Raw genomic sequence first — 18,754 nt, 5'->3', positions numbered from 1 at the left:
ACTATCAAAAATATAAATATATATTGACATAGTGGCATAGAAAAAAGGATTGGAAACAAATATACTAAAATTTTAACAGCCAGGTGCAGTGGCTCACACCTGTAGTCTCAGCACTTTGGGAGGCTGAGGCAGGAGGATCACTTGAGGCCGAGTTTGAGACCAGCCTGGGCAACACAGCAAGATCCCTTCTCTACCCGAAAAAAATTAACAATGATTATCTTGGGGTGTTAGCTTTATGGATTATTGTTTTTTTCTTATTTACCTTCTTCTATGTTTGCCAGTCTTCCTAGAATGATCATGCATTATTTTATAGTAATATTTGTAACTATTAAAGTTAAAACTCAAATGATAAAGCTCCATCCATTATTGCTTAAGGAAAACTATAAATTTTGCATTTGATTTACTTGAGTTTCGTCCTCTATAATAGAATGAGACATTAACTGTCACAGTTAATAAACTTATGTGTTTATTAGGAAATCTCAATGGGTATAGTAACATATGCAGAGAGAAAAAGTTAATCAGATAGTGACAAGGATTTCTTATCAGCATTAAATTCCTCCTCTAAATAAAGTTGGGGAGCTAGACATTCAGCCATGGACTATTGGGATTTGATCATTCCTTTCCTTTCTCTTATAAATCTATATTTTTTTTCTTTTGTGCCTCCCAAGGTAAACACAAACACTAAGAAATGGTTTAATTCATTTAACTAAACTGTAAATCCTTCGTATTTAATTTGCTGTCTCCTTAAGTGACCGTTTTCAACAAAGGGCACTGGCACAAAAAGTTCCTACAGGAGATAATAAAATTAGTGTAGTCATTTCTAGACTAATGAATACCAATCCCAACTGAAAATAGAAAAGGTTAATTCAATATATCTTTGAATTTCTTCTTTCCCTTTTGTACTGTGGATCCCCAAAACACTTAAATTTTACTACAGCTATTGGCCTTGAAAAGCCAATACCAATTTCGGCACTGGGTCCACTGAAATTCTATCCAAAGATATCAGAACTTCAGTGATTTGTGTCCCTCCAAACACAATGCAAAACACATCATCTGTGTGATAGTCAATAGTGGCATTATAAATCCACCGTGTTTGCAAATGAGCATATGACTGTAGATACAAACACACACACACACACACACACACACACACGAACAATACTCTCTGGGCTTATTAATAGTATATTTCCTCTGCAATTTACTTCAAGGAAGGGCTAAGAATGAATTTGCCTGACATATAATAATACAAACATATTTTGTTTTGTAGTACCATAGATATAGAAGAGGTCACGGTTCCATTAATATCACCAGTAAAACCACTTGCTACTCCCGTAGGACACATTTGTCTTTGTCACAAAATTAAAAATGACTTCCAATCCCAGCCAGCACTGCAGAGTGATTTCCTGAGACCAAATTGGCTGGTTGTTGAAAGAGTGAGGAAGAGCTGCTCCAAAAACTGCCGGTGTACTGGCAGCTCAGACACACTGTCACCAGGGACTCATGCCAACACTCAGCTAGGCGGAGGTCACACTGGCCTCACCTCTCTGAACTCTTAGAGCTCAAAGCAGTGACAGGAAACTGGCATAGAATATGAGGTCTTCTCACCCACTGGGAGTATCTGGGCTGTCACCTATCCTTCAGGACAATAAGTGGGCTCAGACACAGAGAAAGATCAAACAGGGACCCTTGCTCAGAATGGAATGATGTCTATTTTTTAAATGGGTTTTTTCCTTTTGAAATCTGTAATCATGCTGGCACATTGAAGCATACAGACATAGTGGACCCTGCATGTTATCCTCAATCAATTCCATTTCCAACTGGCATCACCTGGGAGTTCTTCTGCTGGGTTCAGAGCAAGTAAACAATGTCCATTGTTTAGGGCTTCTGACTTAAGAGGATTTCAAGAGTAAACACGTTGTTTTCTAGCACATGTACATATTTATGGTTTTTACAAAGTTTTTTGTGGTTGCCTTTCTTTTAATTGCATTTTTCTCCTGGTCATGAAGATACCTACTCATTTTAAAGGAGGGTATGATTCTCATTTATTGAAGATGAAGTGGAGAGGATAAAAATGAATTAACCAATCCCATTAAAAAGGGTTCTATCTAGACATAAGAGTTTTCACATCATACAGACCTTCATATTGTGCACCATAAGTAATACTCAAGGAGAATGTACTGATTGGTAAAATATTTTATTTGAAATATGAGCAAGAAAAGAAAAGAGGCAGGTTCTTTACTGACTTACACTGCCTATCAAAGCCACTGACAACTCAAAACAGAGCTTTGGAGCAACCACAAGAAAGTTGGAGTGGTTATACTAACACGAGACAAAATGGACTTTTAAATAAGAAATTATTAGTGAGGATATGGTTAGTGAAGATAGAGGGGGTGCTTGATAATATTAAGAGGGTCAATCCTTGAGAAAGATATAACAATGAAAAACATATATGTACCTAGTAACAGAGCACTAAAACACAGGAAGTAAAACCTGACAGAATCAAAGGGAGAAATAGACAGTTCAACCATAATAGGTGAAGATTTCAGTACCCCACTTTCAACAGTAGATAGTGGGCTGGGCATAGTGGCTCATGACTGTAATCCTAGCACTTTGGGAGGCCAAGGCAGGTGGATCACTTGAGGTCAGGAGTTCAAGACCAGCCTGGTCAACATGGTGAAACCCCGTCTCTACTAAAAATACACCAATTAGCCAGTGTGGTGATGCACGCCTGAAGTCCCAGCTACTCAGGAGGCTGAGGCAGGAGAATCGCTTGAACCCAGGCAGCAGATGTTGCAGTGAGCTGAGATCACACCACTGCACTCCAGCCTGGGCGACAGAACAAGACTCCATTTAAAAAAAAAAAAAAGTGGATAGAACAACTGGACAGAAGATTTTAAAAAGCCAGTAGAACACTAGAACAACACTACTAACCAACTATACCCAACAGACATCTATAGAACATTTCACCCATCACAGCAGGGTATATATTTTCCTCAAGTGCACATGAAACATTCTCCAAGATAGACCTTATGCTCGACCATAAAACAAACCTCAATAAATTTAAAAGGACAGAAATAATACAAAGTATGTTGTCTGAATACAGTGGAATGCAATTAAAAATCAGTAACAGAAATAAATTTGAAAAATTCACAAATATTTGGAAATTAACACATTCCTAAATAATCAATGGATCAAAGAAGAAATTTAAAAAGAAATTAGAAAATACTTTGGTATGAATGTAAATGAAGACACAACATACTAAAACTTATGGGATGAAGGTAAAACAATGTTTAGAGAGGAATTTATAGCTATAAATGCTTATTGATAAAGAAGAAACATCTCAAATCAATAACCTAAACTTGCACCTTAGAACATTGGGTAAAAAACTAAACCTAGAGGAAGCATAAGGGAGAAAATAATAAAGATTATAGTAAAATTAAAGACAATGCAAAACAACAGAATTAGTTTCACTAAATTTCTAAACTAAAAGCTGGTTCTTTGAAAAGATAAACACAACTAATAAACCTTATGCCAGACAAGCCAAGATAAAATGAAACAAGATTCAAATTACTAGATTCAGAAATGAAAGAGGACCAGGTGCAGTGGCTCATGCCTGTAATTCCAGCACTTTGGGAGGCCGAGGTGGGCGGATTATCTGAAGTCAAGGGTTCAAGACCAGCCTGGCCAACATAGTGAAAACTCATCTCTACTAAAAATACAAAAATTAGCCAGGTATGGTGGCAGGTGCCTGTAATCCCAGCTACTCAGGAGGCTAAGGCAGGAGAATCACTTGAACCCAGGTGGCAGAGGTTGCAGGAACCAAGATTGTGCCACTACACTCCAGCCTGGGTGACAGAGTGCGACTAAAAAGAAATGAAACAGTGGACATTACTATTAAAATTATAAATTAAAAATCATTACGAAGGAATATTATAATGATATGCCATTAAATCAGATCACAGATGAAATGGACAAATGCTTGGAAAGACACGAACTACTGAAACAAGCTCAACAAGAATTAGACAACCCAAGTAGACTTATAACAAGAGACTGAATTGTAACAACAACAACAAACTGCTCACAAGGGAAAGTCAGGGCCCAGATGGCAAGTCAATTCTACCAAACATAAAGAACTAATACCAATTTTTCAAAAACTTTTCCAAAAAATAGAAGAGAAGAAAAAACTTTCCAACTCATTCTAGGAGGCTAGTTTTACTCTGATATCAAAACCAAAGACATCACCAGAAAACTACAAACCAATATCTATTATGAATGTAGCTACAAAAAACTCAATAAAATACTAGCAAACTGAATTCAGAAACATATAAAAAGAATGATATACAATGCCCAAGTGGGATTTTTTTCAGGAATGCAAGATTGATTTAACATCCAGAAACCAATGCAATTACTATATCATGTCAATAGAATAAAAATCAAAACTCACATGATTATCTTAAAATGGCAGAGGAAGGATTTGACAAAAATCCAAGCTCCTTTCATGATGAAAACACTCAGGAAAGTGGGAATTGCATTGAGTTTCCTCAACCTGATAAATGGCATCTCAAAAAAACCCTACATCTAACATCATACTTAATGGTGAAACACTGGAAGTTTCCCCCTAAGATCAGGAATAAGACATCGTTGTCCACCCTCACTGCTTCTATTCAACAGTGTACCAGAGGTACTAGCCAGAACAATTGGGCAAGAAAAATAAATCCAGATTGGGAAGACCAAAATGGTGTAGCTATTTTGGAAAATAGTCTCTATTTTCAGATGACATGATCTTACAAAATGCTAAGGAATCCACTAAAAAACTATTAGAATTAATGAGTTGAGCAAGATTGCAGGATATAAGATCAACATACAAAAATGAATTATATTCCTATACATTTGCAATGAACAATCTGAACATGAAATTAAGAAGACGATTCCATTTATAACAGCATCAAAAAGAATATAGTGTTTAGGAATATATTTAACGAAAGAAGCATACAACTTATACTTTGAAAACTGTAAGACTTTATGGAAAGAAATTAAAGAAGATCTACTAAGTGGGAAACATCTCATGTTCATGGATTAGAAGACTTAATTTTGTTAAGATGTTAATGCCCCTCAAATTGATCTACAGATTAAATGCAATAACTATAAGAATCCTGGGCCGGGCGTGGTGGCTCAAGCCTGTAATCCCAGCACTTTGGGAGGCCGAGACGGGCGGATCACGAGGTCAGGACATCGAGACCATCCTGGCTAACACGGTGAAACCCCGTCTCTACTAAAAATACAAAAACTAGCTGGGCGAGGTGGCGGGCGCCTGTAGTCCCAGCTACTCCGGAGGCTGAGGCAGGAGAATGGCGTAAACCCGGGAGGCGGAGCTTGCAGTGAGCTGAGATTTGGCCACTGCACTCCAGTCCGGGTGACAGAGCGAGAAAAAAAAAAAAAAAAAATCCTGGATGACTTCATAGAAATTAACAAGGTGATTCTAAAATTCATATGAAATTGCATGAGATCCAGAATAGACAAAAAACATCTTGAAAAGCAAAAACAATCTTGGAAGACTGTACTCCAGATTTCTTGATTTCAAATGAAACTGCAATGATCAAGACAGTGTGGTGCTGGCACAATGTATCAATGGAATAGAATTGAGAGTCCAGAGATAAACCCATGTGTCTATGGCCACTTGATATTCAAGGAGACCATTCAGTGGGGAAAGAACAATCTTTTCAACAAATATTGCTGGAACAACTCCAAATGCAAAAGAATGGAGTTGGACTCTTATATCACACCATATACAAATATTAACCCAAAATTGCTAACTATAAAAAAATATATTTTATAGTTATATTATATAATATATAATATATTGTATATATATATATATTTGCAACAGGGTCTCACTTTGTCTAGGCTGAAGTGCAGTGACATGACCATGGCTCACTGCAACCTCAGTATCCCAGGTGCAAGTGATGCCCCTACCTCAACCTCCTGAGTAGCTCAGACTATAGGAATGTGCCACCACACCCAGCTAATTTTTTTAAAAAAATTTTTGTAGAGATGAGGGTTTCACTATGTTGCCAGGACTGGTCTCGAAATCCTGGGCTCAAGCAGTCCTCCTACCCCGGTCTCCCAAAGTGCTGGGACTGCAGGCATGAGCCACCACACCTGGCCTAATAATAATATTCTTAGAAGAAACCAGAGGTAAATCTTCATGATCTCAAATATGGCATTGGATCCTTATATATGATACCAAAAGCACAAGTAACATAAGAAAAAATAAACTGAACTTTATCAAAATTTAAAATTTGCATGCTTCAAAGAATACTGTGTAGAAAGTAAAAAGATAACCTGTAGAATGGGAGAAAACATTTGCAAATTATATATCTCATAAGGGACTTAAATTGAGAATGTATAAAATATATTTTTATATGTCTCAAATAGATTTTTAAAATCCACATATATAACCTATATACTTATATGTTTAGAATACATAAAAATCTAGATATATTATGTATCTATATATTATATCTCTAGAACATATAAAATATAATATACAATTTTATGAAATAATAAAAAGTTGAGAAACTCTTACAACTCAATAATAAAGAGAAGCTAATTAAAAATGGGAAAAGGATCTGAATTGACATTTCCCAAAGAAGATAAACAAGCAGTGAATAAGCAAATGATAAGATACTTAACATCATAAGCCATCATGGAAATACCAATCAAAACCACTATGAGATTCACTGCATACCCACTAAAATGGCTATAATAAAAAAGACATAATTACAAGTGTTGGCAAGGATGTGGAGCAACTAGAACTCTCATCCACTGCTGGTGGGAATGTGAAGTAGTGCACCCACTTTGGAAAGCAGTCTGGCAGTTCCTCAAACGGTTAAACATAGCATTACCATATGACCCAGCAATTCCACCCCTTGGTATCTACCCAAGAGAATGAAAACTTATGTCCACACAAAAGCTTGTATGCAAATGTTACTGTAGCACTATTCATAATAGGCAAAAGGTGGAAGCAACTCAAATGTCCATCAGTTGATTAATGGATAGCTAAAATGTGATATGTCCATACAATGGAATATTATTCAGAAGTAGAAAGAAATCAAGTGCTGATACATGATACAACATGAAAGAACCTCAAAAATATGCTGAGTGAATACAAATTATGTATTCTATTTATATAAAATACCCATAAGAGACAAATCTATGGGAACACAAAGTAGATTAGTGGTTGTTTCGGGTTAGGGAGATATGGGGGGATAAGGGGTGATAGCTAAAACCTATGGAGTTTATTTTGAGACAATGAAATGTTCTAAAATTGACTGTGGTGATGATGGTTGCATATATCTGTCAATATGCTACAAACCACTGAATCATCACTTTAAATAGGTGTGGAATGTAAATTATATCTCAATAAAACTTATTTTGAACTAAAACAGAGGTTTAGTCTCTTTCTTAGAAATGATGATCCACTGTTTCCTGAGCTGGCTGAGCTGGAATGGTTCCCAGAGATCTCCCAGGGTAAACTCCTCACCTTATGAGTCTTTGTAGCATTTCTCTCCCACTCCCCTCCTGCATCCAGTTTGGGCCACTCGCAAAAAATAAAATGTTCCCCTGTGATAGAATCATCATGATTTTAAATATGTCTTTCAAGATTGGGCGCGGTGGCTCACATTTATAATTCCAGCACTTTGGGAGGCCAAGACAGAAAGATTACTTGAGGCTAGGAGTTTGAGATCAGCCTGCGCAACATAGTGAGACCCCGTGTCTACAAAAATTTTTAAAAATTAGCTACACACCTATAGTCCCAGTTACTCTGGAGGCTAAGACAGGAGGATCAATCGAAGCCCAGGAATTCAAGGCTGCAGTGTCACTGCACTCCGGCCTGGGTGACAGAGCAAGACCCTGTCTCTAACAAAAAAAAAGTGTCCTTCAGTTCCTTGTTGGCAGCCCCTGGTGGGCAGGTAGCATAATGGAACATCTCTGCCTTCACACATGTGGGAATACTTGCCTGGTGTGGGTGGGTGTTATGGTCCACATGGAATGTGCAATTTAATATCTCCTAGTAAGCTATCCTGATTACCCAAATGAATAGCATAAAAACCTCAACTATAATTTATCAGCTAAAAATATAACAACTGTCGCCACATTTGGTGGATTCATATACAAATTCAAAGGTAATGAAAAATCTCACGGAGACTGGCTTAGGAATATCAGAAAATCAGTTGCTAGTTTCTGCCGTACAGACAGATACTTACATGTTACACAAATATTTCTATTTGAGCAGGGTAAACTTAGAGAAAAGTCATTGTGTTTCAGACTCAAGATGCCATTCTGAAATGAAACATTTAAAAATGTATTATTTGTGTGATTAAAAAAAAATAAGAAATGCCTCTTTCTAAAAAAGAGCTCTTTGCCTACTACCCGCCTTTCCACCGAGGAAAGACATTGGTTGTTTTTTTTTTTTTTTTGCACTGCCTCACTTATAACAGCAGATTGAATAGCAAGGAGCAGAGTAAAGGAGAAGAGTTAGAAAGGAGAGAACAGGAGTGGCGGTTCCTTTTCTCCTTCCTCTGGCTTCGCCTAAGCCCCCTGGAATGCTCTTTGGAATGTGGGTATCTAGCGGCAGGGGATCAGGATAACCAATCCCCTCAATCTGATGTCCAGCAGAGGCGGACACATGGCACACTGTCAACAGATGTTTACGGAGAAGATATAAGATGAAGCAAGAAAGAAAGGTGAAATCAGGACGTATTATGTATCCAGCACTGTGCACACGGACAGTCCCTGGACTCAAGTCCTCAGAGTCTAGCTGAGCAGACACACACACACACCTCACACACAAGTGTTCATGTTGATTAGATGAAAAAGTACTAATACCTGCCTTGAAGGGAAGTAGGGACCTCCTTTTAAAAATTTACAGCTAAGATCTGAGTAAGTGAGTTGAAGATCTCAGTGAGAGTGGAATGCTGGCTAGATTGAAGCTTCATGGACTGTAAGATTAAGGTCTCAGCTTTCTGCGCTCTCTGGGTTTTCACACGAAGCTGGCTGGCGGTTTCTAGGTTCTGTTAACCACATAACTGACCTCAGTCAGAGATCTTCATCTTGATCTTCTGAGACATCTCAGAAGAAAAGAGAAAAAGAAAAAGAGAAAGGGAGAAGGGAAAAAGGGAGGAAGGGAGGGAGAGAGGGAGAAAAGAAGGAAAGAGAGAGGGAGGGAAACGAAAAGAAAAAGCAAAAGCAAGGAACTCTAATGGATTACTATAAATCTTTCTTCTACTGCTAAGATTTTTGGCCATGTCCCAAGTCCTATTATTTATTCCCAGCTCTGCCTCTGAATCATAACATTATAAAACTGTCAAAGGACTTTTAAGATGCCCTAATACTGCCTATCATGTTACAGATGAGAAGACTGAGGCCCAGACAGGAGAGACCTTTCCACAAGCACAGGAATACAATTAATGGCTGAGCAAAAACTGAATTCATGCTTCCTGATCCGAGGCTAGTCTCCCTCCACCACACCAAAATCTGGCCCCGACACTCCTGAATGACTCAAGCATGACAATTACATCTTCAAATATTCACACTCAGTGGGAGAGAAATGAGGGCCCAGAAACAGGAGTAACATGGAGCCTTCTGACAGGACTAGAAATGGAAAGCAATAGACGGATGAAGTCTCACCATGTAAACCAAGCCTGAGTCATCAGATCCTCTGCTTAGCTCTCAGCTGTAAGGTGCTGGGGACTTTTTAGGAGATGGTGAGGACCCTCTCAGAACCAACAGTTGGCCAGGCATGGTGGCTCACGCCTGTAATCCTAGCACTTTGGGAGGCCGAGGTGGGAGGACTGCCTGAGCTCAGGAGTTCAAGACCAGCCTGGGCAAGGCGGTGAAACCCCATCTCTACTAAAATACAAAAAATTAGTTGGGTGTGGCGGCAGGCGCCTGTAGTCCCAGCTACTTGGGAGGCTGAGGTGGGAGAATCGCTTGAACCTGGGAGGCAGAGGTTGCAGTGAGCCGAGATCGCGCCACTCTACTCCAGCCTGGGCGACAGAGCGAGACTTCATCTCAAAAAAAAAAAAAAAAAGAACCAACAGTCACACCAGAGCAAGCCCTGTTTTCTGGAGCCTGGGGAGGAAATTCCCTCTCAGGTGCAAAGGATGCCTGATCATTCCCCTCTCCAGTGGGGACACTGGGGACTGTGGATTTTCTGAGAGCACAGCCCCGATGCATTCCATCAGCATAGCTGTGTGCAGGGGGGTCGGGGTAGGGGGCGGGCAGTTGAGGGGAGGAAGGAGTCCGGCTGTGTCGAAGTGCTGCACTGATGACCCGCGCCACCACGGGACTCTCTAGGGCTCAGCCTCCTCACTGGAATGTGGGACAGGCACTTTCCTGTTCCTAAACTCACAATTTATTATGCATTCATTTGAAATGTTCACAGTGGGAGTAGCACACTGACATCCCTCTGGGGGCCAGGCACACGAGTGGAGGAACTGGAGGTGGGACAGGAGGCGTGGTGGCAGTAGGGAACGTGAGTCCGTGTCTGAAGGGGGCCGTCCCTGCTTGCTGCAGTCCATTGTTGCCAAGTGGAAATATGGGCCAGTGTGGCTAGTGTTTCCAGTTTTTAAAGACAAGTAGGAAATGAAATTTTTACGTGAACTCTTCTAGCTATTAAGCATTGGCAGCCAAAAGTGCTGTGCCTGCCAATCAAAACATGTGTGCCCGCTGAATCCAGCCTGCATACTTCCAGTTTGCAACCCTGCATGTGCTCCTGTCCCTTCTCTCCCATTTTATAACGCACACAAAGGTCTGAGGGAGTTGGGGTGGGAGCCCAGGCAAGGATACGTTAGAAAGACCAGGGGCTTTGGAGTCAGCCAGACTTGAGCCCAAAGCTTTGATTGGATAATTTCAGAAGTATGCGGCCTTAAACATGGTATTGAATTTCTCTAACTTTTCTGTAAAGGAATTTCTCTTATTGGGTTGTTTCGAGGATGAAATGAGATGATGTATGTATTAATAACAAGTCTGGGCCAGACATCAATAAATGATAGTGACCTACACCAGGTGCTTAATGAATCCCAGCAGTGGAAAGGTCCTGAGGCCCCATCTGATCTGGTCCCATCAAATGAGTGTCTGCCTCCTGGATGCATGGGGACTAACCACTCCCAAGGCATTCCTTCCACTTTGGGACAGCTTTGCATGTTAGAAAGTGTTTCCTTAAGTCAAGCTGAAATTCTTAGATAGTTGTTCTGCCATCTAGGATTATAAAGATGAAGCTTAATCTCTTTTTCACATAAGAGAACTTTGGAGACTGTCACTCATGTCTCCTATTTTCCCACCCAGTTCTTTATATTTTTAGAATAAATATTTCAGTCCTTTCAATTGCTCCTTGCCAATGAAAATAACAAAATCATCAAATTATTCAATGCCCACAACCCTATAAGGCAGGCACCCATTTTAAAGATAATGACAATGAAGTGTAAAGGGATTAATAATTTGCTTGAAATTCCTATTGTTAATGTCCTTCTTGAGGTCTAAACTAAACAGTAAGTCTGGCACCACCTAAGTCTGGCACCACCTTTATTCTGGGTGCTATATATTTCTTTCTTTCTTTCTTTTTTTGAGACAGTTTTGCTCTTGTTGCCCAGACTGGAGTCTGGCAATGGTGTCATCTCAGCTCACTGAAACCTTTACCTCCTGGGTTCAAGTGATTCTCCTGCCTCAGCCTCCTAAGTAGCTGGGATTACAGGCATGTGCCACCACGCCTGGCTAATTTTGTATTTTTAGTAGAGATGGGGTTTCACCATGTTGGTCAGGCTGGTCTCAAACTCCTGACTTCAAGTGAGCCACCTGCCTTGGACTCCCCAAGCACTGGGACTACAGGCATGAGCCACCATGCCTGGCTGGGTGCTACATATTTCTTAATGTATCCCAAGATTGGATACATTCTCTTGGTAAATATGGAGTCAACTGAAAGTCTGAAGTCTTTTGCATGTGTGCTGTCTCAGTCATGGCTTCCCCCATCCAGTATTAGGGTAGATAGTGGGTTTTGCAAGCCAAATACAGGCCTTTATATGTATTCCTGCTAAATCTCATTTTGCTAATCCCTGTTCACCACTCTAGTGTGTTGGAAAATTTGAGGATTATGATTTAGTCACATGATGTGACTTTGACTCCCACATTTGTCTCATTTTCTCAGTGTTCCCTCAATTTCCTTTTTAAAGTCAAGGAAGTCAGGTAAGACTTAAAAATCCCATGTTTCTTTCATTTAACAAAGACTTACTGAGCACCTTCTGCGTACTATACCCTGTGTTGGGTCCGGGGGCTATCATGGTAAGCAGGATGGACTCAGTCCTGCCCTTAGAGCTTGTGAGAGGTGAGTCCTGTGTGAAAGGTCAGTAGGAGCACCATCCCGAGTTTGGGAGGGCCTAGGGTGCTTCCCAGAGGGGTGATATTTAACTTGAGACCTGAAAAATGAGGAAGAGTGAGCTGTTACAGAAGAGCTGGGTGGGGGGGAGTGTCCCAGGCAGAGCACTCCCCGTCTAGAACCCTTTTACTGTTCTTTTCCCATCATGCTTTGCAGTATGGTTAATTGTAACTCATTTTCTTTGACCCACCAAACTGGAGGCCCCCTAAAAGTTGTGGGTATCATCTTTGTACTTCCTACTCTGTCTGGCACAGTGTTTTTCACACATAGGGATTACTACTGATCACTGCTGCCTCCTAAGTGTTAGGCAGTCTATATTATCTCGTTTAGTCTCCTTATAGCCGCCGAAGTAATACTCTTCTCATTTTACAGTTGAGAAAACCAAGCTCAAAAAATGGTAATAATGAGTGGTAGTATTAATAATAATAAACACTTATATACTGCATACTATACACCAAACACTGTCCTAAATGTTTTGCATATATACACTCTTGACTATGGGAGGTGGTTACAAGCAAGAACTTTGTTGCCATCTCTGCCATGCACTAGTTATATAACCTTGAATAAGTTACTTACCCTTTTTGAGAAATAAATGGAGATGACTATGATAATAATTTCCCACTAATATCACAATCAAGGCAAGGATGTTCTCTCTCACTACTACTTTCCAGCATCACACTGGAAGTCTTAACTAATGCAATAAGACAAGAAAGAGAAATAAAAGGTATACAGACAGGAAAAGAAAAAACAAAACTGCCTTTGTTCACAGATGATGTGATCATCTGTACAGAAAATCAAAAAGACTCAACAAAAATACCCCCAGAACTAGTAAGAGACTATAGCACTTGCAGGACACAAAGTTAAATTCAAAAGTCAGTTGCTTTCCTATATACCAGCAATGAAAACAAGTGGAATTGAAATGAAAAACACAATACCATTTGCATTAGCACCCCCAAAAATGAAATACCTAAACATAAATCTATCAAAATATGTATAAGAATCTATACATATGATGAAAACTACAAAACTATGATGAACAAAACTGAAGAAGAACTAAATAAATGGAGAGATATTTCATCTCGTATAAAAAGATTCAATATTGTTAAAATGTCAGTTCTTCCCAACTTGATCTGCAGATTCAATGCAATCCCAATCAAAATCCCAGAAGTTACTTTGTGGACATGGACAAACTGATCCTAAAGTTTATATGCAGAGGCAAAAGACCCAGAATAGCCAACACAATATTGAAGGAGAAGAACAAAGTTGGAAGGCTGACACTACCTAACTTCAAGACTTACTACAAAGCTATAGTAATCAAGACAGTGTGATATTGGCAAAAGAATATACAAGTAGGTCAGTGGAACAGAATATAGAGCCCAGAAATAGGCTCACATAAATACAGTCAACTGATCTTTGACAAAGGAGCAAAAATCATCTTCTCAATAAATGGTGCTGAAAAACTGGACATCTGCATACAAACAACCAAACGAACAAAAAATGAGTTTAGACCTTACACTCTTTAGAAAAATCAACTCAAAATGGATCATAGAGACCTAAATGTAAAATGCAAAACTATAAAACTCCTAGAATATAACCAGAGAAAACCTAGATGAACTTCGGTATGACAATGGCTTTTTAGATGCAACACTAAAGGCATGATCTACAAAAGAATTGATAAGCTGGATTTCATTAAAATTAAAAACTCCTGCTCTGCAAAAGACAACATCAAGAGAATGAGAAGACAGGGCACAGATTGGGAGAAAATATTTGCAAAAGATACAGCTGAGAAAGAATTGTTTTCCAAAACATACAAAGAATTCTTAAAACTCATCAGTAAGAAAACAAACAACCCTGTTTAAAATGGGTCATTTCACCAAAGAAGACATACAGACCACAAATAAGCACATGAAAAGGTGCTCCACTTCATGTCATTGGGAAAATGCAAACTAAAATAACAATGAGAGACCATTACGTACTTATTAGAGCAGTCAAAATCCAAAACACTGCCAACAGCACATGTTGGCAAGGAGGCAGAGTGATGGGAATTGTCATTTGCTACTGGTGGGAATGCAACAGGAGACAGCCACTTTGGAAGATGGTTTGGCAGTTTCTTACAAAACTAGCCATTCAACTGCCCAAAAATTGAGCAATCATGCTCCTTGGTATTTGCCCAAAGGATCTGAAGAATCAGATCCACACAAAACCTGCACAGGGATGTTTATAGCAGCTTTATTCATTATTGCTAAAACTTGGAAGCAGTCAAGATGTCCTTTGGTAGGTGAATGGGTAGATAAACTATGAATATAATTATGTAATGAATATAAAAATATATAAACTATGAATATAAAAGTATATGATGGAATATTATTCAGCAATAAAAAGAAATTAGATATTAAGCCATGGAAAGACATGGAGGAACTTTAAATGCATATTACTAAATGAAAGAAGCCAATCTGAAAAGGCTACATACTGTATGATTCCAACTACATGAATTCTGGAAAAGGCAAAACTATGGAAACAGTAAGAAAGATAAGTGTTTGCCAGCCGGGCGCGGTGGCTCACACCTCTTATCTCAGCACTTTGGGAGGCCGAGGCGGGTGGATCACGAGGTCAGGAGCTCAAGACCAGCCTGGCCAACATGGTGAAACCCCGTCTCTACTAAAAATACAAAAATTAGCTGGGTGTGTTGGTGGGCACCTGTAATCCCAGCTACTTGGGAGGCTGAGGCAGAAGAACCGTTTGAACCCAGGAGGCGGAGGTTGCAGTGAGGTGAGATTGTGCCATTGCACTCCAGCCTGGGCAACAGGATGAGACTCCATCTCAAAAAAAATAAAAAGAAGATAAGGATAGGTGTTTGCCAGGGGTTGGGATTAAGGAAAGGATGACTTAGTAGAGCACAGAGGATTTTCAGGCAGTGAAAATACTCTGTATGGTACTGTAAGTGGATACATGTCATTGTATGTTTCTCCAAACCCATAGAATGTCCAACACCAAGGGTGAGCCCTCGTGTCAACTTGTACTCGGGTGATTATGATGTCTCACTGTAGGTTCATTAATTGAAACAAATGTGCCACTCTGGTGGGGAATGTTGATAATGAAGACAATGTATGTGGGGACAAGGGGTATTTAGGAAATCTCTGTACCTTCCTCTCAATTTTGCTGTCAACCTGAAACTGCTCTAGGAAAAAAAAAATCATACACACACACATACACGCACACACATCTAATTTTTAAAATGAGAGCCCTACTTCACAGGATTGTTGTGAGGATAAAATCTGTTAACGAATGCAAAGTGCTTAGGATGGCACCCAGCATGGATTAATGTCCACCTAAATGTTAACCATTCTCCTTATTAAGTCATTTGTCCAAAGTCAAAGAACTAGTGAGTATCCGAACAGGAATTTGAAACCAGTCTGAAGCCTGGATCATGTTGTTTCAACTGTAGCTTATTAATTGATATTTGATGAAGGAAGGAAGGAAGGGAGGGGTGTTTACTGCTTTAGTAAGCTACCTATTTTGAACAACACAATCAGCTAGCCAACATAATTCAGCAAAAATACATCAAATGACACACAACAAATATTTTCAATAGTTAAAGGAAAAACTGTAGAATATTAGAACTGGAAGGACCATAAAGATAAAAACAGGTCATCTCCTCATCTCCAAGCAAGGCAAGCATTTCATTATCATTGTTAAAGTTATGAAATGCCAGAAACGTAAAGCCTTTTCAGCTTAAGGGGATTTCTTCTGAAAAAGTCCCTTGCTTATTTTTCTTAAAAGATCACTTGAGGGAGATTTTAAAAAATCCTTAAAACCATAAAGTTTTGATCCATTGTTTTTTGCACTTCTTGATTGCAGGGGAAAAAATGAGAGAATATGGTCAGTTTTATTGCCTTTGGACTTCATTACCACCTTTAGATTTCTTTTCTTTCTTTTTCTTTTTGAGACGGAGCCTTGCTCTGTCACCCAGACTGGAGGGCAGTGGCGCAGTCTTGGCTCACTGCAACCTCCACCTCCTAGATTCAAGCGATTCTCCTGTCTCAGCCTCCCGAGTAGCTGGGACTATACACATGCGCCACCACACCCAGCTAATTTTTTTTGTACTTTTAGTAGAGATGGGGTTTCACCATGTCAGTCAGGCTGATCTTGAACTCCTGACCCCAAGTCATCTGCCCACTTCAGCCTCCCAAAGTACTGGGATTACAGGCATGGGCCACCACACCCAGCCCATCTTTAGATTTCGTAATTCCACCACAGTCATCAACTTTTCAAAGTCTTAAGTTGTGTCCAAGTAGCTTATTCAGGACTATGTTCATTCTGATTCTTTTTGAGTACTTATATAGTTCTACTAAATGCCTGACGATGTATAACTGCATTGTTGCTAGTAAATCTTAGCAATGTGGCTCTAGAGAGATGGCATGTGAAATTTTTTTCTGGTATGGATTTTAGAGAGCCCCAGAAATTGTTCTCTCTGAGGGAATGGCCTGAACATTTTACACGTCCACACACCAAGTGATAAGGAGGAAATTCCTAGGACATCCTAGGAGAATACATGGTCTGGGGCAGGGTCCAAGGAGAGAAGATGCATTTGTTCCTGACTGCCAACAAGTCTACCAACATGAGTGGCTTCTGTCCCAATCACAAGTCAGGGTCTTCTATAGCCAAACTCCCTTGGTGTTTATTGACAGAAATGTTTTTAGAAGGAAAATGTGACATGGCAGGGCTTAAAGATATCAAGAATGTCGTCCATCCAATTTTCACATAGCTGGAAAAGAAAATGGTTAAGAGTTAAGTTACTGTTCTCTAAACTCTCGCCATGTGGTCCTAATCAGCTGTCTGCCAGTGATGGACAGAATGAATAATCTCCTTCATACTTCAGCCCTAGAGGGAGTGCACAGTCAGGATGTAGAGGGGTCTAATTCCCAAGAAAAAATCTGCGATTGCAAACAACAACATCATCAGTGTGTATTTTAAACCCTAGAAATATCTGTTTCCCGTCTTTCACGTCTTCATCAAAATGAAAAAATAAATCCAGCAAAACCTGACCTTGTACTAGGTTTTTGATGAAGATGTGTGCAGATGGGCCAGAAAATTCCTAGGAGTTCTTTAGAGAATTTGAAGGACAATTCTGCAGATGCACGTCAGTCTCAGGTTGCTGCCATTCTAGGAATCTCACTTGGGTTTCCAGACATGTCATCCAGAGACTGAGAGTCCCACCTTTGTTCACCCCAACATGTTCACTAGTCTCCTGAGCAAATGCATCCAGTAGGGATGTGAGAGGAAAAACAGGATCCATTACCCAACCTGTCTGCATTTGTGGCCTCCTGGCAATGCAGGGACTCAAGTGACTCTATGGTAGGAACCCTAGACAATTCCTGATCAAAACTTTGGAAACCAGTTCCTACTGGAATATTAGTGGTAGAAGAAACACACATTTCAGAAAATACATGGAAGGAACCACATGTTAGGGACAGAGGTGAGATGAGTAAGGGAGGGAAGCTCTTTGGATGGGCAGGGGGAGGAGAGAATGAGGCCATGTGGAAAACAGAAATTTAAAACCAGAGAAGACTCTAGACATTAACCAAGCAACATTAGATAATGTCATAGATTTCCTAAGAAATCTATGCCTAAAAAATTCAACCAACTAATGTGGCTATGAGTTTGGGTTTTATTTTGGGAGCTTTCTTGTTTTCTTCCTGCAAAATGTAAACTGTTTTTGCTTATTTTCCCTTAGAGGAGAATTTTGATGAATAGAAACAATACTTTCTCTTTAAAGTTTATTTCATGAAATTATGACAGTGATTCCATTGACGTATTTTTGAAGCTTTGGCAATCTGTTCAGCCATGTGCTGCTCTCTGCCCATCACAGTGCTGACCTGCATGAAAGCATGAACACCTCCTTTTGGTCTGGGGATGAAGGGACCACGTTCCTGGTGCATTCCCACCTTACAAGGGTCCTTCTGGTCCCCACAGGGGGAAAGTGGAGACAGCAAGGCTAGGCGATGAAGCCTGCAGATTGCTACTCTGTTGATGTCCCTGCTGGTTCCATGGAGATGTTTATTGGACTTGCCATACCAGTCTGGCAGATTGGGCAACAAACACCATCTGCCCAACCATCACCCAGCTGGGCAGTGTTGACTGAGCCTCCTGTGCGTGCCAAATTGTGTCAGATCTGGGAAGGGATCTAAAGGCAGGCAGTGTTGGAGCAACAGCCACGCCTCACAGAACAAGAATAGCGCTCCCCATTAGGGGCTATTAACAGAGCCCTCTTCACTCCTTAGAGACCCACTTTGGAACAATAGTTATTCTTTAAAAAATAAA

General features: G+C 39.9%; 1 protein-coding gene across 1 annotated transcript in view; it reads right to left on the bottom strand.

Moving 5' to 3' along the window:
• Nucleotides 1-18,512, bottom strand: part of LOC105524018 (vascular endothelial growth factor receptor 1) — a gene marked incomplete at its 5' end in the record, with an annotated part of 163,356 nt that extends 144,844 nt beyond the window's left edge. Inside the window, one exon of the mRNA XM_011959103.1 lies at nucleotides 18,310-18,512. Within this exon, the coding sequence (XP_011814493.1) occupies nucleotides 18,310-18,512 (203 nt within the window). The remainder of the gene's footprint in view (nucleotides 1-18,309) is intronic.
• Nucleotides 18,513-18,754: the final 242 nt, after the last annotated feature.

Source organism: Colobus angolensis, unplaced genomic scaffold (genome assembly GCF_000951035.1).
Source record: "Colobus angolensis palliatus isolate OR3802 unplaced genomic scaffold, Cang.pa_1.0 Scaffold113, whole genome shotgun sequence".
NCBI lineage: Eukaryota > Metazoa > Chordata > Mammalia > Primates > Cercopithecidae > Colobus > Colobus angolensis.
The sequence above is the reverse complement of the archived record's forward strand: the minus strand, read 5'-3'. Positions and strand labels throughout refer to the sequence as shown.